Source organism: Bos taurus, chromosome 16 (genome assembly GCF_002263795.3).
Source record: "Bos taurus isolate L1 Dominette 01449 registration number 42190680 breed Hereford chromosome 16, ARS-UCD2.0, whole genome shotgun sequence".
NCBI lineage: Eukaryota > Metazoa > Chordata > Mammalia > Artiodactyla > Bovidae > Bos > Bos taurus.
The window spans coordinates 34,907,274-34,930,192 of NC_037343.1; the positions used below are offsets into that span (position 1 = coordinate 34,907,274).

Below are 22,919 nucleotides of genomic sequence, written 5' to 3' on the forward strand. Positions count from 1 at the left end.
ATGAGAAGCCCGCACACTGCAACTAGAGTGTAGCCCTCGCTCACTGCAATTAGAGAAAGCCCGGGCACAGCAACAAAGACCCAGCACACCAAAAATAAATTTCAGAAAACATACAGGGAAGAGCATGGGCCAAAGGTAGAAGGAGAGTGGAGTTAGCATATTTGGGAACAGAAAGGAGCTGGGAGAAATATGAGGTGAGCCTAGAGAGGTAGGAAGGACAGATTACCCAGGCTAAAAGTCACGGTAAGAATTTGGGACTTTCTTCTGAGAGCAATGGAGAATCGAGTAAATGACATGACACAATGGGCTTTTTTGAAATTTTTGTGTTTTGTTAAAAAAAAAAAAAAAAAAACTTGGCATCAATGAATGCATATTGCAGCTGCATGCAGGCTCTTAGTTCCCTAACCTGGGATTGAACCTATGCCCATACAGGGGAAACACAGAGTTCTCACCACTGGATCACCAGGAAAGTCCTACAATTTGCAGAATACTCTGACTTCTACAATCTTCAGTTCTCTGTAAGGGTTTGCTTTGTGACCCTTACCTGAGCATTGGCCAGTAGAAATGCTACCAGTCTTCTCTGGTCTCCATAGCCCCTCACCTAAGGTTTGTGTCAAAGACACACTTCTCACTTTAAATCACAGAAGAAAGTGTAGAAGTTTATTTAAAGCTTTTCTGGGATGAAGAGGGTTTACTGTATCACAGCAGAAATGTAATTATCTTTTAATATTCACCTCCTGACTTCAAAGTTCTATGGACAATGGCCCAAGTACTTTCCTCATAAAAAATTAAAGACCTCTCTTTTGAAGAAGGAAATGGCAACTCACTCCAGTATTCTTGCCTGGAAAATTCCATGGACAGAGGAACCTGGCAGGCTACAGTCCATGGGGTTGCAAAGAGTCGGCCACAATTGAGCATGTCCCCACCTCTCTCCTTAATACCCCATCCTCTCATCACCCTACCACCACCCATTTCAGTTTTTTCTGCAATCTTTATTCCATTTTAATGGAGAAATAGTCTTGTCATCTTGTGACTTAATCTTTGTCCTTTTGAATGTTTAGGAAAAATGGGAGAGAGGACAAACGTGCTGGGAAAGACAGCAATAACTTTGGGGTTGCTCGGGACAATAATTTTAAATTAGTGCCTGTGTGGCTATTCATTTTTAAAGTAAACATATAAGACTTCCCTGGTGGTGCAGGGGATAGGAATCTGCCTGCCAATTCAGTGGACATGGGTTCGATCCATAATCCAAGAAGATCCCACATGCCAAGGAGCAACTAAATCCCGTGGGCCACAGCTACCGAGCCTGTGCTCTAGGGCCCATGAGGCACAACTACCGAGCCTGAGAGCCACAGCTGATGAAGCCCACACACCTAGAACCTGTGCTCCACAACAGGGGAAGGAAGCCACCACAATCAGAAACCCGAGCACCGCAAGGAAGACCTGCTCCCTGCAACTAGAGAAAGCCCACGCGCAGCAACAAAGACCCAGCACAGCCAAAAACATATAAACACACATGCTTCAGTTTTAAATTTTATCTGATAACACTTTCACAAATAAAATATATTAATTCAAAACATAATCTCCCCCTTGTAGAATAAATTATTTTCGACCATACCTTAAGGAGACCCAAGTGAGACTACACTTAAAATTGATAAGCATGAGCTTGAGCGCCTTCGTCCAGTCCTCCTCCGTGTTCAAGTGGGTTCTGATGGAATAGAATCCACTGCTGCTTCCAGGGTCTTCCATCAGGCCTTTCTTCACATGAATCTTGTAGGGCAAACAGAGACCCGACTCACCGCTCTCAGCTGCTTCCTTGAACTGCTGCATGCAGTCCAGGAAAGCCATCATAGCCTGATCAAATTTGTTATGTAAGAAAACATTCTGCTTCCCACTAGAGAACAATGGCAACTCGGCACAATCATCTATTAAAGACCTCAGGTAGGAATGGCTTCCGCAGGGGATGAGATGGTACCTCTGAAACTCCAGTCCAACTGTATTGGCCAGGGCGAGGAGCAGCAAGGCTGTCTGTCCCCAGGCTGCACTGATCTCATCCCAGCACACAGGGACAGTAGGGAGGCGGCCCAGTCTGAAGTTATTGATGACGGGTAAGGGGCCGTCTTGCCAGATCTCGAAGGTGGCATTAAAGACGTCGGTTTTCTCCAACTGGTTGCACTGGAGCTGGGCGTACTGCAGTCGCATCTCCACACTGCTCAGCTCCTCATTTAGTTCTAATTGTTGCCATTTCAGTTGACTGTAGTCCTCCCAGTACTGCTTTTCCTGCTGCTCCAGCATCTTCGTCTCTGCCTGGGCTGCCTCAAGATCGGCTGCTACCCTTTCTTGGTTCTTTTCCACTTCTGCCACTTCCTGGAGTAGCCTCGCTTCCTCCAACTCCAGGCCCTTCAGCTTCTCCTGCAGCATCTCCCTGTCGTCCCCACTCAACCACTTCCTGGTCTCCAAACAGCGTTTGTAGTTCTGAACGTCAGATTCTGTGATGGCGAGTTCAACGTCCAGTACCTCTAAAAGATAGTCAGTACAGTCCACACACAGCGGGTGGTCCACCTCTGTTTCACCAGAGAGGATGTCAGAACTGTCCCTAATAGTCTTCTGGATGCTGTTGAGACTCCTCCAGGGCTCCAACCTCCCAAGCAGGGTGAAGCTGGAATAGTCCCAGGACATCCCACCACTGGGGGGGTGAGGAGTCCTGCAAAAGGCGCCATCCTGTAGATTTTCAAAGTTTGCCTCCTCCTTGGAGGGAGGGCCTCCCTCCGGTGTTTCTCTTGTCTCTCCCTGAGCTGAGATGAGCATCGAAGCTCCAGGTTCCTGGGAGGGCTCCACAGAGTGATTCAGCTTCAGAGCCTGGCTGCAGCGCTGGCAAAGAAAGCAGAAGTGGGACATGGTGGAGGCCTTGACTCTCAACTTGACACTGCTTCCTCTGGGTCACCAGTTAGTTAACCATTTATACCTTTTAGAACTGCTTCTAAAATGCATATCTCATCTTGTTACTCTCCTTAAGACCTTACAATGGTACCCCCCTTAAATACTTATAGACCTCCCTTACCTCCTTATAGGCTTTCTTTCTAAAAAGAAAAGCCAATCATCTTACTCTACCCTTAGAAATAATAATCTTTCTAAAACTAAAATCTGGTCATGGGCACATCCCTCCTTAAAATGTTTAATGCCCTTATCTTACCTTAATATAAAGTCTAAACATCTTAACCTGACACCAAGGCCTCTGTCCATCTTTCCAACTTTTTCCCATTTCCTGCCACGCTCAGTTTGGCTCCTGCATAATAACTGAATTTCAGCTCTTTCAACATTTCTTATTGTTCCCGCTGACTGGAACACTCTTCCTTCCCATCTGTACCTGGATAACTTCTACCCATCCTTTGGGTTAGATGTCATTTCTTCCAGAAAGCCTTCCCTGACTACAAAATTTGGGTTTTCTGTTCTGATGACACACTTCACATTCTTTATCTCATAGTAATGTAATGGGCATACATGAAAACTTTATTAATATTTGTTTAATTACCAAATCACATCAAATAAAGTAGCTTCAGTGGGGGTGGGGGGGTTAGTCGCTAAGTCATGTCAGACTCTTGCAACCCCATGGACTGTAGCCTGCCAGGCTCCTTTGTCCATGGCAAGAATACTGGAGTGGGTTGCCATTTCCTTCTCCAGGGGATCTTCCCAACCCAGGTCTCCTGCACTGCAGGCAAAGTCTTTACCAACTGAGCTACAAGGGAAGCCCACACCTACTGAAGCCTGAGTGCTCTAGAGCTCATGCTCTGCAACAAGAGAAGCCACTGCAATGAGAAGCCCACACATTGCAACTAAAGAAAGCCTGCATGCAGCAATGAAGACCCAGTGCAACCAAAAATAAATAATTTTTTAAAAGTTATTAGAAACTGGCTGAAAAGCACTTTTCTACTTGTTAGATGGGATGCTGCCTAATTTATGAATCATTTAATAAAGTCAATTAAAAAATAAGAAAATAGTGGGGCTTCCCTGGTGGTCCAGCAGTTAAGAATCCACCTGCCAATGCAGGGGACACTGGTTCAGCCCTTGGTTCATGAAGATCCCACATGATGTGGAACAACTAAGCCCCTTGGCCACAACTACTGAATCTGCCCTCTTGAGCCCACAAGCTACAACTATTGAAGTCTGTCTGCCCAGAGACTGTGCTCCACAAGAGAGCCTGCATAGCGCAGCTAGGGAGTAGCCCCTACCCTCTGCAACTAGAGAAAGCCTGCATGCAGCAAGGAAGACCTAGCACAGCCAAAAATAAACAAACAAAAAATCATGTCAATGAAAAAAAAAAAAGAAAGCAAACTGGCTGGAAAGTTGTTCATTTTCCCGGAGACTTAAAATGTCCCAGGACTCTCAGATGGGCTCAAAATCCAAGGCCATCTCATTGTTAACTACAAAAAAAATATTCACAGCTCAGAAATACCACCCCAATATGCCTCTGTAATTGTGCACCCTCTTTGCTTAACACAGCTGTGAGTTAAGTGTTCTGTAAACCATTGAAAATTCCCATACCATCAATCCTGGAAGTGCTCAAAGGGACTGTAACCACACCATCTGCCACTCCTTACTCATTTCTAATACCATCATCAGGGAGGGGGAAATTTTCCCCTACCCCTCATGAGTACTTGTGTCTGGACTAATAATTAAATTACACAATATAGTTTAACAGGAGAAACAGATTTTAATTTGTGCACACACAGATCCACGGAAATGGGACCTAAGAAGTGGCCAAAGCAGACAGCTTTTAAACTTTTTAGACAAAGAAATAATACTTTTGTGAGGAACTGACAGGTATTGACAGGACAAAGAAACACGTTTTAGGTGCTCAGTTAGTGAAGACTCTAAACAGAGTTTTGACTAGTAAATTTTAAAAGTAGCAACGTTTGTTTACACAGGCATCTCAGCCCCATTTCCCTATGTCTGACAATAAAGGTATTTTACTTCCAGATGCAGGCAATCTTTACAGTGGCTTCTTGTTGCTCAGCACAGGCTCTAGGGCTTTGGGGCTCAGTAGTTGTGGAATGTAGGCGTAGTGGGATCTTCCCAGACCCAGGGGTCGAGTCTGTGTCCCCTGCATTGGCAGGCAGATTCTTAACCATTGGACCACCAGGGAAGTCCTCCATTCCTTTTAGTTAGGATTGCCAACTAGTTCTTGCACCCACCTCAAATTCCCTCCTTCCCGCAATAACAATACCACTGAAAAGTCATTTAAAGACCAGAATTTATTAAAATGTACAGACTTACATCCAAAAATAACAATGTGATATGGCCGTGTGACTATAGACTATTTTTCAGTTATTTGAATAGTTCAGGCTAAGTGTTGATGCTTGATGCACTGTTTCAATGGCAAAGATGTTGGTCAAATTTTGGCTCACATAGTCATTATGTGCCTAGCAAACAGAGCCTAGAGTGGCAGGATCCTATGTGGCCCCAGGGCTGTTGGAGTTATGGAGAGGGTGGAAAGTGGGGGTCTTCCCCAGTTAGTGTCAGGGCACAAGGTTAAGTGCGGTGCTGCAGGGGAGAGTGAAGCAAGTGGTTGGAGTGAGGAATTTGGGAGTAGATCTGGAAATGGTAAAACAGTTCTTGGACAATAAAACTGATGAAGGCAAAGGTATTTGGGTTCAGCATGGAGAGCAGCCAACCAATTTTATGTCACAATTTTAGGCTAGCTACAGAGTTGGCTTTTCATTGACACATTTATTTATTGACTCCTACAGGCATTGGGAAAGAATGGAGGCTAACATGTAAGTAACTGTCATGTTTCCAGCTTAGTTCATAGATTGTATTGCTCCTGCTGCTGCTGCTGCTGCTAAGTCTACAATAATACATTGTATTACTGTTGCTCAAATATTCATCCTCCCCTCCCTCCACATAGGAACTTATTTTGTACAATGGACTGTGGGCTGAAGCGACAGTGTGGTAGTACCAAGTCCAGGTTTTTGCTAGCTCTTTTCTGCTCCTGTCCTCCACCATGAGACAAGCATATCCCGTAAAGGAGCTGCTCCTTCAATCTTGGTCCCCAAATGAGAAGACATAGAAACCAACCATAACTTACCTGCAAAACTCTGAGAAATAAATGCTTGAGTTGTAAGCCATGAAAATTGGGGGATTATTATCACAGCAAAATATGACTAATAGACACAGTGTTAATCACTTAACATGTATTTTCTCATTTTAGTCCTTCAGAAACAGGCAACAAAGTCTCAGAAACGCAAATATCAGAATCCCACAGATTCTGGGATTTAGGCCCAGGCATAAATGACATCAAAAGCCATGCTTTCCATGAAGACATAACAACCCTAGTCCTTGATGAGTAAAGCAATAGTCGACTTAGCATAGAACTGTGGTCTTAGAGAAAATGTTAACTGAATATGCCTCCAGTAGCCCTAAGTACCAAAGTGTCAGACTCTTCCACAGAAATGTTGTTGTTATTTAGTCACTAAGTAGAGTCCAACTCTTGCGACCCTATGGACTGTAGCCTGCCAGGCTCCTCTGTCCATGGAATTCTCCAGGCAAGAATACTGGAGTGGGTTACCACTTCCTTCTCCAGGGGATCTTCCCAATCCAGGGGTGGAATTCACGTCTTCTGCACTGGCAAGCATATTCTTTACCACTGAGCCACCTGGGAAACCTCTTCCACAGAATAGATGACCTAATATGAGTTCTATATTACCAAAGTAGTTTCAGACACTCAGATGCTAGCAACCCCTTTTTCCCCTTCTCCCTAAATGCCATACATAAATAATATAGTTAGGAATAGACCACAAACTGGCATCACAGGTAATAGACGGTCAGATTGCTTCCAATACATTTAGAGAGAGTAAAAACAATGAGTCCTGCCTCATAGTCCCTACATTTTTCTGTCAGAAAGCCATGATTCATTTCTTTCATGAGTCATGCTGCAGGTGTTTGGTTGTGACTCTCAGGGATTAAAAATGAAAAAAAAAAAAAAAATGATGGTCTGGTATTGAGAAGTATCTCAGGGCTTACCAGTGGAAAGTAGGAAAGAGGAAGCCATGGAATGGAAAGGCTGTTTGGAAATTGGCTGGGGAAGGACAGCAGTGCTTCATACAGTTAACCAGAAAATGTATTTCAAGTGTATTTTTTGAAGAGCCTGAGTAATTTTTCTGTTTTCCAAATGTATTGCCCCCAGGGTCAGACTGGCCCAAAGAGAAGTTGAACACGGCCCTGTGGTCTACTAAGAAACTTCTTTGTTAGTGTCTAGGGTTTAAAGGAAGGGCCAGCCTCCCTTGTCCTGTTGCTCTAATGTCTGGGAATTCACAGAGTCTGTGCCTGGGGCAGAATCTCTCTGTTTTTTGTTGTTATTTATTATTGTTATCAAGTCATTAAATCCTGTCTGACTGTTTCTTGTCTGGCCTTTCTATGTAAGCTCTTCAGGTGGTCCTAGGTTAGAATACCACCACTCTTAGTGAGCTGTGGCTTAGCTGTTTATCCTGTGCCTTTTTCCATTAGAATTTGAACTCTGTCATACCAGGGAGTAAATCCAGCTTATTCATTGCTAAGGCCCTTTTGTTTGGTAGTTTATGAACTTGATAATTAGGGACTTAATGATTGACTGAGTGAATGAGTACATTTTTACATCAGGCCTGAAAAGCAAGTATAATTTTGCCATTAACTGATGAATTCTGTCCAGATTTTTTTTTTTTAAATGTTGCCTTAATTTTATCACATAAATAATATGTGAAGACTTCCCGCTACACAATATTCAAGTATTTTGAGGAAATGAAAGACAGAGGCAAAGTACCCCTTTCTTTGTCCTCTACATCTAGCCCCTTCCCTTCCCCCAAGTAACCATTTAAGAGTTTTTGTTCTCTTTTCTGTTAATGTGATAGTATAATTTATAATATGAAGTATGTATTTGATCTTGTTCCTGGCCCAGAGCTCCTAAAATCCATGCATGTATGTTTTTACTCTCCAAGTCATGTCCAACTCTGCAGTCTGTGAGGCTTCTCTGTGCATGGGATTTCCCAGGCAAGAATATCGGAGTGGGTTGCCATTTCCTTTTCCAGGGGATCTTCCCAATCCAAGCATTGACTCCTGTTTCTTGTATTGGCAACGCAGATTCTTTTCCACTGAGCCACCAGAGGAACCCTCCTAAGACTCTTCGAATTTCCTAAGCATTCAGAGTGACAAAGCTGTCTTTTGTTCTGTTTTTTGTTTTGTTCTGTTAAGTGACTTTTAAGCCACATCAAAGGATGGGGGCTAGTTGCCAAGAGAACCAACCAAGTGATTGGAAGGTTAAAACTTTCAGTCCCACCCCTGACCTCTGAGAAGGAGAGAGAGGCTGGAGGTTAACATCAATGTCTCATCATTATTTGATCATCAAGCCTCTGTAATGATGCTTCCATAAAAACCCAAAAGGATGGGATTCTGAGAGCTTCTAAGTTGGTGAAAAGGTGGAGATTCTGGAGATTGATGTTCTCAGAGAGGGCATGGAAGCTCCTCATCCTTTCCCTGTAGCTTGCCCTGTATGTCTCTTCCATCAGCCTATTCCTAAGTTATATCTTTTTATAACAAACCAGCAATCTAATAAGTAAAAAAATTTCCTGTGTTCTGTCAGCCACTCTAGCAAGTTAACTGAACCAGAGAAACTGATCATGGGAACCTCTGACTTATATCCAGTTGGGTCAGAAGCAGAGCTAACCTGGACTTGGAATTGGCATCTAAAGTGGGAGAGAAAGGGCTTCCCCAGTGGCTCAGCAGTAAAGAATCTGCCTGCAACACAGGAGACCCAGGTTCCTTAGCTGGGTCAGAAGATCCCCTGGAGGAGGAAATGGCAACCCACCCCAGTGTTCTTGCTTAGACAATCCCAAGGACAAAGAACCCTGGAGGGTTACAGTCCATGGGATTGCAAACAGTCAGACAGGACTGAAGTGACTGAGCATGCATGTGGGAGGGAGACGGACTTGTAAGACTGAGCCCATTACACATGGAATCTGAGGTTGTCTCCAGGCAGATAGTGTCATAACTGAGTTAAATTGTAGGACACTCAGCTGATGCCCAAGAATCTCTTGTTGGTGGTGAAAATCCACCACACATTGAAACTGAATGATCAGAAACATCACTAGCCTTCTCCTTTCAACACATTTTTACTTCTGTGCCCATAGAAGTATCCTTTAATGTGAGTTTTCTTTTTCTTCAAGGATGATAGAAACTTCCCTTTTCCTATATGCTGCTTATTACATGTAATTTGTTCCATTTCCCTATGGATGGAAAACTAGAAAATGGCAACCAAGCCCATTTCTCTTTGATCTTTTGCAATTAGCTTTTGCTTTCATCCCAAAGCAGGATTTACCAAGATAGGCTGTTTCCCTTGATAATGTAAACTGATTTGCACTATCTATAGACAAGTTATTTTTATTCTATAAATAATTATTTTGCAATTTCTTCTTGTAACAGGGAAGAACTAATCTGACTCCATAGTGAATCTATTTTTTTTAAGCTCTAAATTTTATACTCTACAGCTAATTGCCTTGCTAATTCTGCACACAGGCACATTAATCATAAAAGGATTGTGACCTATAGCTTGAGGTATGAATTATTAGAAAGATAACTCTCCTTTGCTTAGTGATCACATATTTCATAAAGAGATAAGCTGTTGCAGGACAGGAAAGAACACTTGTCTTAGGACAGGAAATGACACTCGTTGAAGACTTACAGGAGCAACACGTCCGGGGCTACTATGAACAAATGCTGCAATACCAAAGAATTAACATGTCAGCTTCAAGGTCTGGCAGGCTCCGAGAACTCTGCAATAGCCCTTCACCTTTTGATCTTACTCTCTCTCATCTCCCCCTCTGTAGCACAGAAGAAGCTTGTTTTCAAACCCAAATGGAACGGTTCTTTAAGATGTTAGTCTGCCATCTTCTCAGTTTGCCTGTTTTCCAAATAAAATGCTACTCCTTGCCTCAGCACCTTGTTTCTCAACTTGCTGGCCTGTTGGGTGGCAAGAAATTTGAGCTCCAACTCGATAATATCATCATCAGAAACTCACTCTAAGGATTGTTAATCAAAAATGTCACACAGCATTTAACTCTTACTACAAGGGAAATTCATAGTAAATAAAAGCTTATCTAGTGCTTCTGTAGTTCCCATGTTTCATAAACACATTGACAAGTAGTTACAGGCCTCAGGCTTTCCCGACAGCTCAGTGGTAAAGAATCCTCCTGCAGTGCAGGAGACACAGGAGATGTGGGATTGATCCCTGGTTTGGGAAAACGGCAGTCCATTCCAGTATTCCTGCCTGGAGAATCTCAAGGACAGAAGAGCCTGGTGAACTGTAACATGGGGTCGCAAAGAGGTGGACACAATTGAGTGACTGACCACACACACACACACACACACACACAGGGTCTTCAATCTGTCTAGCCAGTTTTCACACAATTAAATTGTGAAGCAGCAGGAGGAAGGTCTAGCTTTGTTAGAAGCCATATATGATGTCTTCCCAATCCTGGCTGCTTTTTCGTTCTGCAGACGGAGACCGCCAAGCATGTGCAGACTCACTGCTTTTGCTATAGGCAGTGACCACTGGACTTGACAAATCCAACACAAGTCCACAGAGCACTGGGAGATGTAGTTTGGAGCTTTTTTGACACCCTCTGTCATTTCTTGAGATGTCTTTTGATTTAAGGATAGTTTGAAAATCATATTCATCAAATACTTCTTTTACTGCTCTGATGTCCTGGCTAGCACCAGTTTTAGATCCCTTCCTATAAATTTGTTGGCTGGATTTCTGGGGGAGGGAAAGCATTATAAAAATATACATAATTATTCCTTGAGAGCTCTGTTCAAATACAGGATTAAAATTTTCAGTCACCTTGTCTTCTATGGATACTTAATCCCAGTACCTGGCATGTAGCAGGTTTTCCATTAAATAATAATTGAATAAATGAAGTGCTAAACCTGAAGGATTCAGATTTTCTGACTACAGGATGGTATATTTTTCTACTTTTTATTAGTAGTTATTTTATTTAAAAAGTCTTTCCTTCTCCCCTCTAGTCACAGTAATGCAAAGTTACCACTATAAAAAGATTAAGGATATATTTCTCCTTTCTTATTAAAAAATTCTTCAAAAGTTTTTCTTTATTCAATAAAATTTACTGGAGCTGCTATATCTAAGGCCCCACGCTTAATTTTTTTTTAAAAAGAAACTCACACTATCAATACTTGTGATCTTTTTCAATTTAGTAGCTATATGATGTTTTTATGTTATGTTCTCCATGATTTTTAATATATTTATGTATATACACATGTGTGGTAATTATATGTTGTATGTTCTAGGGTAAGTGTCTTAAAAGCTATGAATTTCTTTTGGAATGCTGTGTTAATAGTCTTTTCTGAAAGAGTTCATTAAGTTGCAGCATCATTAAATATAGGGTACAGAGAATCCCTATAAACACATGTAAGAGTCAGATATTAATATCAGAATATATAATGAATTTCCACAAATCAATAGAAAAATAAACAACCAATGGAAAAATGGGAGGAAGACAACTGTGATTCTTAACTCTGGCTGAACATTAGAATCACTGAGGACTTTTTAAAAAACAAAATGCCTCCCACTGACTAATGACTGAAGAAAAATGTACAATATAAGAGTTGTACATTAAATTTTATATGGAGCAAAATGAGGACTATAGCCCAGAAGACAGCATTTCAGATCGCTCTGAAGAACTGCTCCAAAGAGGTTAGAAGCGGAGGTAGAGGGAAAATTATTTTTTCTCTCCTACACTAGATAATATCTTTATTATATACATTTATCATTTACATAATTCATTATATATAAACATTATTATAGGTATATATAATAATTATGGGGCTTACCAGGTAGCGCAGTGGTAAAGAATCTGCCTGCCAGTGAAGAAGATACAAGAGACATGGGTTCAGTCCCTGGGTTAGGAAGATCCCCTAGAGAAGGGAATGGCAACCCATTCCAATATTCTTGACTAGAGAATTCCATGGACAGAGGAGCCTGATTGGCTACAGTCTATGCAGTTACAAAGAGTCGGACATGATTGAGCATACACACACAAAAAAGAACTGAGTATCTATGATTTGTTGAGAACTTTTATCTACCTGAGTCTCATAATTCTATGAGGTAATGAAAATCATTAATCCCGTTTTACAGTTGAGGAAACTGAAGCCAGTGAACCTCAGTGACTTTGGCTGCCAGTATTCAGGCATGGCAGGTCACAAAAGTGGGAGACAGGAAAGAAATATTGTTTGAGGGATTTCCATGTCAGGTAATGGGGACTGTGGGGTGTCTAGTTTATTCAGATCAGCATCTCTACTGAAAGAGATGAAAGTACTGGAAGATATCTGAAAACTTCTTAAAGCATAGAAGAACTGAAATATAATGAGAAATGCAGCCCAAAATACAGGAGAAGGAAGAACAGGGAAGAGAGCAGGAATGCCACAGCTGACTTGTGCCCTTTGGGGCATTTGCTGGTCTGGATGAAAGCAGCTGCTAAATTGACATGTGGGGAGAGACTGACAGATAAAAGCCCAAGGCACCCTCCAGAGAAGAAAGACAAAAGATGTCTTCCTCAAAATCAGGCAAATCAGCAGAAATCCAGTGTCCTTCCCCATCTTTCTAGAGCTATGGGAAGAATTTTCTTGCTGGGAGAGATTGAATTTTCTTCTTGTTGCATGGGTAAAAAATGTGTCTCTGAGAGTTTATAAACCAAATGCCCATGTTTCCAGGGAATTGTATCTCATTCATATCAGCACCAAATGGTGAATTTAAGTGGTTGCAAACTGGTAATGCTTCAGAAATTTAGAAAATACAAATGTAAACTCTCAGTAGAGGAATGAGCCTATGTTTCTAGGAACATTAGTAACTATTCCAGGGCTTTGAGAAGCTTATCATCAAAGATAACTAAATTCATTTTGAATGGGAATTGGCTAAAACAGCAGATGACATAAACTGACCTCCAATGACTTTGAAAATTGAATAAGACACAAATTATTCTAAAGAATGATTATAGTATTTAAAATATGACTTACTAAACAGTATCTGTACAGTCAGCAAAAACAAGACCGGGAGTTGACTGTGGCTCAGATCATGAACTCCTTATTGCCAAATTCAGACTTAAATTGAAGAAAGTGGGGAAAACAACTAGACCATTCAGGTATGAACTAAATCAAATCCCTTATGATTATACAGTGGAAGTGAGAAATAGATTTAAGGGACTAGATCTGATAGAGTGCCTGATGAACTATGGACGGAGGTTCGTGACATTGTTCAGGAGACAGGAATCAAGACCACCCCCAAGAAAAAGAGTCTGAGGAGGCCTTACAAATAGCTGTGAAAAGAAGAGAAGTGAAAATCAAAGGAGAAAAGGAAAGATATAGACATCTGAATGCAGAGTTCCAAAGAATAGCAAGAAGAGATAAGAAAGCCTTCTTCAGCGATCAATGCAAAGCAATAGAGGAAAACAACAGAATGGGAAAGACTAGGGATCTCTTCAAGAAAATTAGAGATACCAAGGGAACATTTCATGCAAAGATGGGCACAATAAAGGACAGAAATGATATGGACCTAACAGAAGCAGAAGATATTAAGAAGAGGTGGCAAGAATACACAGAAGAACTGTACAAAAAAGATCTTCATGACCCAGATAATCACAATGGTGTGATCACTCATCTAGAGCCAGACATCCTGGAAAATGAAGTCAAGTGGGCCTTAGAAAGCATCACTATGAACAAAGCTAGTGGAGGTGAAGGAATTCCAGTTGAGCTATTTCAAATCCTGAAAGATGATGCTGTGAAAGTGTTGTTCTCAATATGCCAGCAAATTTGGAAAACTCAGCAGTGGCCATAGGACTGGAAAAGGTCAGTTTTCATTCCAATCCCAAAGAAGGGCAATGCCAAAGAATGCTCAAACTACCACACTATTGCACTCATCTCACACACTAGTAAAGAAATGCTCAAAATTCTCCAAGCTAGGCTTCAGCAATTCGTGAACTCTGAACTTCCAGATGTTCAAGCTGGATTTAGAAAAAGCAGAGGAACCAAGATCAAATTGCCAACATCTGCTGGATCATCGAAAAACCAAGAGAGTTCCAGAAAAACATCTATTTCTGTTTTATTGACTATGCCAAAGCCTTTGACTGTGTGGATCACAATAAACTGTGGAAAATTCTGAAAGAGATGGGACTACCAGACCACCTGACCTGCCTCTTGAGAAACCTATATGCAGGTCAGGAAGCAACAGAACTGGACATAGAACAATAGACTGGTTCCAAATAGGAAAGGGAGTAATTCAAGACTGTATATTGTCACCCTGCTTATTTAACTTATATACAGAGTATATCATGAGAAACACTGGGCTGGATGAAGCACAAGCTGGAATCAAGATTGCCAGGAGAAATATCAATAACCTCAGATATGCAGACACCACCCTTATGGCAGAAAGTGAAGAAGAACTAAACAGCCTCTTGATGAAAGTGAAAGTGGAGAGTGAAAAAGTTAGCTTACAGCTCAACATTCAGAAAACTAAGATCATGGCATCTGGTCCCATCACTTCATGGCAAATAGATGGGGAAACAGTGGAAACAGTGTCAGACTTTATTTTTCTGGGCTCCAAAATCACTGCAGATGGTGACTGCAGCCATGAAATTAAAAGACTCTTACTCCTTGGAAAGGAAGTTATGACCAACCTAGACAGCATATTAAAAAGCAGAGACATTACTTTGCCAACAAAGGTCTATTTCATCAAGGCTATGGTTTTTCCAGTAGTCATGTATAGATGTGAGAGCTGAAGTATAAAGAAAGCCGAGCGCTAAAGAATTGTTGCTTTTGAACTGTGGTGTTGGTGAAGACTCTTGAGAGCCCCTCATATTGAAAGGAGATTAGTCCAGGGTGTTCATTGGAAGGACTGATGTTGAAGCTGAAACTCCAATACTTTGGCTACCTGATACAGAGTTGACTCATTGGAAAAGACCAGGATGCTGGGAAAGATTGACGGCAGGAGGAGAAGGGGATGACAGAGGATGAGACGGTTGGATGGTATCACCAACTCAATGTACATGAGTTTGGGTAAACTCTGGGAGTTGGTGATGGACAAGGAGGCCTGGCATGCTGCAGTTCATGGGGTCGCAAAGAGTTGGACGTGACTGAATGACTGAACTGAACTGAACTGAAACAGTATCTGTGAGAAACAGAAAATTATAAATTGGATACTGGCATACTTGAAAAAAAAAGAAAAAGGAAGTTCTCCAAAGGAAAAAATTCAATAACTAAAATTCAAAATTAACATAATGGATGAGTTTGGGAACAAAAGAAATTTATAGAAGATAGGTCAGAAGGAACAATGCCACATAGACAAAAAGAAAATATGATAGCAAGTTTAAGAGATGTGAATAATAGAATAAATAGTCTCAGTTCAGTTCAGTCACTCAGTCATGTCCGACCCTTTGCGACCCCGTGAATCACAGCACGCCAGGCCTCCCTGTCCATCACCAACTCCCGGAGTTCACCCAGTGTACATTTAATTGAAGCCGCAATTTAATTGAGAGAAGAGAGAGAATTAAGAAAAGCAGTATATGAAGAAATAATGACAATCCAAAACTGATAAACGTTTGAAAGATTTCAATTCAAAAAGCCTAACATATCCCCAGCTGAGTAAATTTTTAAAAAACAGTACCTAGATACATCACAGTAAAACTGCAGAAAATAGAAGTTATGGGAATATCTTAAAGTAGTAAAAAAAAAAAAAAAAGTAATAATATTATCTAGAACCCCATATGGGATGAAGTATCTTTCAAGAACATAAACAATACAAAGCCATTTTCAGATCAAATAAAAATTGAGAGTGCCCCACCGGTAGACATTCTAAAGAAAGTAATAAATATGTGAGAAAATCAAGACAGATGTCCAACTTCATCACATAGAAAAATAATGTCATATAGAGTTTTTCAAAAAGGATAAAACTAAAAGACATGAAGTAAAGCAGTAATCTGGAGTGGTAAATAGAGTTAAAAGTGTTCTAAATTTCTTTTATTATCTACAATGAGGTAAATAAATTAAATTTAGACATTAATGTGTTAATAAGGCACACTGTAATTTCTCAATCCATCATAAAAAGAACAGAAGAATAAAATTTCTAAACTAATAAAATGGGGGAAGGTAGACTAATAAAAAAAATAGATGTCAAAAGAAAAATAAAAGAAAAAAAATAGATGTCAGATAAGTATAAATGGAGGCCAAAAAATAAAAAACAAGAAAACAAAAATCATAATTTTAAAAAAAGATTTATTGGCTGCACTGTGTCTTCATTTCTGTGTGTGGACTTTATCTGGTTGCAGCAAGCAGGGGCTACACTTGGTTGTGATCCACAGACTTCCCGTTGTAGTGGCTTCTCTCATTGTGTAGCGCAGGCTCTAGGCACACAGGCTTCAGTAGTGGTGGTGCGTGGGCTCAGCAGTTGCCGATTGTGGGCTCTAGAGCACCAGCTCAGTAATTGTGGTGCATGGGCTTAGCTGGTTTACGGCACCTGGGATCTTCTGGGACCAGGGATAGAACCCATGTCCCCTGCTTTAGCAGGCAGATTCTTAACCACTGGACCACCAGGGAAGCCCCCAGAGCATAAGTTTTATAGTACAATAAAACTCAAATGTGTCACTTATTTATACTAAATGCAAATGGATTGTAACTAAAGGAAAATTTATTAAAATTTATTATCCAATAAAAGGAGATACATCTAAAGCACATATGCAGACTAAAAGAGTAGAAATATATATATATATATATATATATATATACTATACAAACACTAATTTCCCCAAATCTGTATAGTTACATTAATACCAGATGAAATTGACCTTAAGGCAAAAGCATTATAAGAGATCAAAGTAGATATGATAAAATGTTCAAATCACCAGAGGATAAAACCATGATTAGTCAGGATTTACAAAAGTAAATCTGGAGTCTATGGAATAATGATCCCCTCCAATCTTATGAAATAGTAAACTGGCTTATCTTAGTCATCAAGGAACACTGCTGCTGCTAAGTCGCTTCAGTCGTGTCCGACTCTGTGCGACCCCATAGATGGCAGCCCACCAGGCTCCCTCGTCCCTGAGGTTCTCCAGGCAAGAACACTGGAGTGGGTTGCCATTTCCTTCTCCAATGTATGAAAGTGAAAAGTGAAAGTGAAGTCGCTCAGTCGTGTCCGACTCTTTGCGACCCCATGGACTGCAGCCTACCAGGCTCCTCCACTCATGGGATTTTCCTGGCAAGAGTACTGGAGTGGGGTGCCATCGCCTTCTCCATCAAGGAACACACCTCTAGTTAAAGTTGAGGTTATTAACTCTTTACAACAAAGGAGAACTCATAGTATGAAGAACTAGAGGGCATTTCAGTTTTTGTTCAGTCACTCAGTTGTGTCCAACTCTTTGCAACTCCATGGACTGCAGCACATCAGGCTTCCCTGTCCTTCACCATCTCCCGGAACTTGCTCAAACTCATGTTCATGGAGTCAGTGATACCATCCAACTGTCTCATCCTCTTTTGTTCCCTTCTGCTCCTGCCTTCAATCTTTCCCAGCATCAGGGTCTTTTCGAATGAATTTGCTCTTCACATCAGGTGGCCAAAGTATTGAAGCTTCAGCTTCAGCATGAGTCCTTCCAATGAATATTCAGGACTGATTTACTTTATGATTGACTGGATCTCCTTGCAGTCCAAAGGACTCTTAAGAGCATCAATTCCTTGATGCTCACCCTTCTTTATGATCCAAGTCTCACACTCGTGCATGCCTACTGGAAAAACCATACCTTTGACTATAAGAGGGGTTATAAAGACTTAAGGATTTAGCTTGTGTAAGGAGTTGTTCTCACTTCCTCAGGCTGAAAGCTATCAAGTGATAGAAGAGTATTGTTAAGGAAGGTAGTATAGTTATTTATGTTTCCCAGGAAACCTTGTGATTTCAGCTGTAGACATGAGAAAGTCATCTCTACTATAATCCTGCCTTTGTCCCTCTCCTTAGTTAAGCCAGATCTACACCATATTCTCATTATAAACCCTGAGTTTTAATTTTTTTGTTTTTCTACAATCAATATGGTTGTTGAAAGGTAATTTTCCTTTAGCCTTACCTTTATATTCACGAGGTTAGAGACAAGTTTGATAAAACAAGAGGTTTAATCTTGGGGGCCCAAATGAGTTGCAAATATTTAATACTAGGGCCAGTTCCCATGAAATGCCTTTATTCATACATTCCATGCTCTCTGTTAGCATGAATCACTGACTTGACTGAACTATTCCTAAACTGGATGCAACTGCTCCCTGAACAAAGTGCTTGGTGTGAGTGAAATGTTTTAATATCCCCTGATGAGAGACATATGCAAGAGCAAAGTAAATTCTGAGTCTTTTCCTTTCTTTTTGGCCAAAAGTTCTGCTCAAGATTTTGTGGCTGTAGCTTAATGGCTGTGACTAATTTTATTCTGTTACCAGACATTCTCTATGGTTTCCTCCCATAGTTTCCATTTCCCTCCTGGTGGTTTGAGTCTTCACCCCAGTCCCTCCCCCAGTCAGTCACCTGGGTCACTCCCCGCCTTTGGGATGACTTCATTTGGGCCCCAGTGGCCATGACAATGTCAGGAGGTGAGAGGACTGTGCTTTCCTATATGGAGTTTTGTTACTTTCAAGGTCTCAGCAGTTCTAATCTCTGGTTGCCTAATTTGGGATCTCCTTGGTTAGCGTTTGCATCAATGACACTCATTTAATTTTCCTAATGACACTTCCCCACATCTATACATAGTCACTCCTCCCCCATGCCAGCCTTTCAGAGGACACTCCTCTGAAATATACATCCCTTAAGAGGTCTGAAATGGTTTGGATCTTTACGTGTTTACTGGACAACAATCCAATGCTTCCCACTTCTAGACCCTCAAAAGTTGGATTGGTGCCATGTGGTGGTGGTGGTTGACCCTTGCCTATTCATGGAGAAAATTCTGTATTCCTGTAACTAGTTGGAACTTTCCAGATATCTGCAGTGGTTCTAGACAGAGTGGGACTGGACAGGTGGGACTCTAGGGACCACCTCAGGCTGATTCCTGAGACTGACTGCCTGCTCTTTCCCCCTCTGCCATCCAATCCCTCTGTGTTTCCCTACAGTCTGAGCAAGACAGGGATTTTAAGGACTTTAGCCCAATACAAATATAATAATAATCAGGGTAAAAGTACAAATGAAGGCCTATGTACCACATATTTAAAAAGTCAATGTTTAAATCAAACTAAAATTTTAAATAAAATATGTTCTATTGAAACTGTGCCCCATAGGGTTAATAGAAACTGGTGACTAACTGGAATTCTTGACCTTCTTACAGAACAACAGTTAAGGGTATAGGTTGTTTAAAACCCCTCAGCTTATAATCTGCCTTCACTAACCAAACTTACCTTAATTTAATTTTTTAATTTTTATTTATTCATTTATGGCTGTGCTGGGTCTTAGTTGCTGCAAGCAGGCATTCTCTAGTTGTGGAGAGCAGGCGCTACTATAGTCGTGGTGCTCGGGCTTCTCATTGCACGGCTTCTCTTGTTGCAGAGCACAGGCTCTGGGCACTTGGGCATCATAAGTTATGGTACATGGGCATATCTGCTCCACAGCATGTGAGATCTTTTCAGACCAGGGATCGGACCATGTTCCCTGCATTGGTAGGTGGATTGTTAAACACTGGACCACCACGGAAGCCCTTGCCTTAAGGATTTTTTTGACTACTTAATCATCCCCATGGCTTCCCCAGTGCAGAATCTGCCTGCAATGTGGGAAACCTGGGTTTGACCCCTGGGTCAGACAGATCCCCTGGAGAAGGGCATGGCAACCCACTCCAGTATTCTTGCCTAGAGAATTCCATGGACATAGGAGACTGGCGGGCTACAGTCCATAGGGTTGCAAAGAGTCGGACACTAACATTTTCACTTTCAACCATCCCCTGCAGATGACATCTCTGACATATGGGTCACAATAGTAAGAGGTGTTTAAGCTGTTTTTCAGAAACTTGGAGGAAGTTCTTTTCCAGTTTGAGCCAGCTAAATCTGACTGGGGTCACCAATCCTAAAACTGGGCCTGTGCAGACATATGACCTTTTGACGTCAGAGGAGTGAAAACTCCATGCTCAGATGTTAAGTGCCTCCATTTTTAACATGCATCCCATAAAGAAACATGTGACTCAGGGATGGCCTTCCCCACTCCTAACCACCCTGCTTCTTTGTCCCTTTGGGACTGTGTACCTGAGATATGTTCTCCTGTCTTGCTTGCTGGCCTTGTGAATAAATCCTTTCTCTGATGCAAATTCAGTGTCTCAGTGATTGGCTTGTTGTGTGTGGGCTCAAACAAATCTGATTCTAAAATACTATCCTCATACCTTGAACAATATATCTTCATAAAATCTTTTAAGCCAGGTTCAAATTTAGAGTTATTTGATCCATCAGTACCCTGCATTGGGATGGGGGGGTAGTGAAATGGAGCAGGAGTCTCTAGTCCTTGGCCCCCTGCCATATCTTCTGCCTGACTTTCGCCTGTGGAAAACTTTAGTCAAAGAATAAATTTAATCAGAGAAGTGAGAAGTACTGAAAGAAAGGAAAACAGTCTAAGGAGATTAATAATAGTGTAGTCATTACGCGTAGTCAAGGACCTTTAGCTCTTTCTCAAGGGCTACAGATAATATTCTGAGCCATATCCTGTGAGCTGTCTTATAGATACCAAAACACCAGGTGGAGAAACTAACTACATGATGACCAGACTGTATCCAGGACTTGAGCTGCCAAAATTCTGAGAATTGACCATGAAAAAAGGGAAAAAGTGCACTCCAGAACTGAAGGTTCAGTTCAGTTCAGTTGCTCAGTCGTGTCCAACTCTTTGCGACCCCGTGAATCGCAGCACGCCAGGTCTCCCTGTCCATCACCAACTCCCAGAGTTCACTCAAACTCACGTCCATCGAGTCAGTGATACCATTCAGCCATATCATCCTCTGTCGTCCCCTTCTCCTACTGCCCCCAGTCCCTCCCAGCATCAGAGTCTTTTCCAATGAGTCAACTCTTCACATGAGGTGGCCAAAGTACTGGAGTTTCAGCTTTAGCATCATTCCTTCCAAAGAAATCCCAGGGCTGATCTCCTTTAGAATGGACTGGTTGGATCTCCTTGCAGTCCAAGGGACTCTCAAGAGTCTTCTCCAACACCACAGTTCAAAAGCATCAATTCTTCAGCGCTCAGCCTTCTTCACAGTCCAACTCTCACATCCAGACATGACCACAGGAAAAACCATAGCCTTGACTAGATGGACCTTTGTTGGCAAAGTAATGTCTCTGTTTTTGAATATGCTATCTAGGTTGGTCATAACTTTCCTTCCAAGGAGTAAGCGTCTTTTAATTTCATGGCTGCATTCACCATCTGCAGTGATTTTGGAGCCCAAAACAATAAAGTCTGACACTGTTTCCACTGTTTCCCCATCTATTAGCCATGAAGTGATGGGACCAGATGCCATGATCTTCGTTTTCTGAATGTTGAGCTTTAAGCCAACTTTTTCACTCTCCACTTTCACTTTCATCAAGAAGCTTTTTAGTTCCTCTTCACTTTCTGCCATAAGGGTGGTGTCATCTGCATATCTGAGGTTATTGATATTTCTCCCGGCAATCTTGATTCCAGCTTGTGCTTCTTCCAGCCCAGCGTTTCTCATGATGTACTCTGCAGAGAAGTTAAATAAGCAGGGTGACAATATACAGCCTTGACGTACTCCTTTTCCTATTTAGAACCAGTCTGTTGTTCCATGTCCAGTTCTAACTGTTGCTTCCTGACCTGCATACAAATTTCTCAAGAGGCAGGTCAGGTGGTCTGGTATTCCCATCTCTTTCAGAATTTTCCACAGTTTATTGTGATCCACACAGTCAAAGGCTTTGGCATAGTCAATAAAGCAGAAATAAAGGTTAATTGTATCTAAAACAACCAAGATGATGCTAGCCCTACCACTGATGACCAACTGAAGGTGACTGTTAGAGATGACTATGCTATTTCTGCATATAAACCCCCTCCACTTTGTTTATAAATGTTCTCACCCGCTGCTTGTTGGGGGCAGGGAGTAAGCCTGCCACCCTCCCCCCTACAGCTGGTGGCATCTGAAATAAAACAAACTTTCCTTTCCACCAACCTGGCCTTCTTATTGGCTTTTGAGCAGTGAGCAGCCAGACTCCCCATGCATACCTTTCTGTAACAGTAGGAGGGAGGTGTGGGTGATATATTATCCCAGTTCAAAGATTTGGTCTCCCTCCTTGCTCTAACCAATAACATGAGGTGATTTGCTTAGACAGGTAAGGGTCCAGACTAGCCCTGGAAGTAGGCTCTACCAATTAGTGTAGGTAATTAATTCTGGGGCCTTGGTATCCTGGCACTGTTCAGAAGGGTCATGGGTTCCAAGGGGGCACCAAAGACTCAGACCCATGGGAAGGGTTGTGACTGGAGAGGCCTAGAACAGTACCCTTTAAGTCAGCAGCTGGAGAAAGGGCTTTTATTGCCCAGATCTAAATGTGGGGCTGAGGAACAGACTTGTCATAGGGCAGAAGTGAAAGTGCTAGTTGCTCAGTCATGTCCTACTCTTTGTGACCTCATGGACTGTAGCCCGCCAGGCTCCTCTGTCCATGGAATTCTCCAGGCAAGAATACTGGAGTGGGTTGCCATTCCCTTCTCCAAGGGATCTTTCCGACCCAGGGATCAAACTTGGGTTTCCTGCATTGCAGGCAGATTCTTTACCGTCTGAGCCACCAAGGTTTCAATTCAAATGACAGCTTGGAGATATATGCGTCTCAGTGGGTTCCCATCATTTTTGTTCCTCCCATTTTTATGTTCCCTCATTCCTTCCTACTGTTTGGATTCTTATACT

The 22,919-nt window shown here is 41.8% G+C and overlaps 1 protein-coding gene across 1 annotated transcript; it reads right to left on the reverse strand.

The window, feature by feature from the left end:
* Positions 1–1,135: 1,135 nt before the first annotated feature.
* Positions 1,136–3,029, reverse strand: BECN2 (beclin 2). The gene has a single exon (XM_003587063.6). It carries the CDS (start codon positions 2,896–2,898, stop codon positions 1,603–1,605), a length of 1,296 nt encoding a protein of 431 aa, XP_003587111.1. The 5' UTR covers positions 2,899–3,029; the 3' UTR covers positions 1,136–1,602.
* Between the last annotated feature and the right edge of the window lie 19,890 nt (positions 3,030–22,919).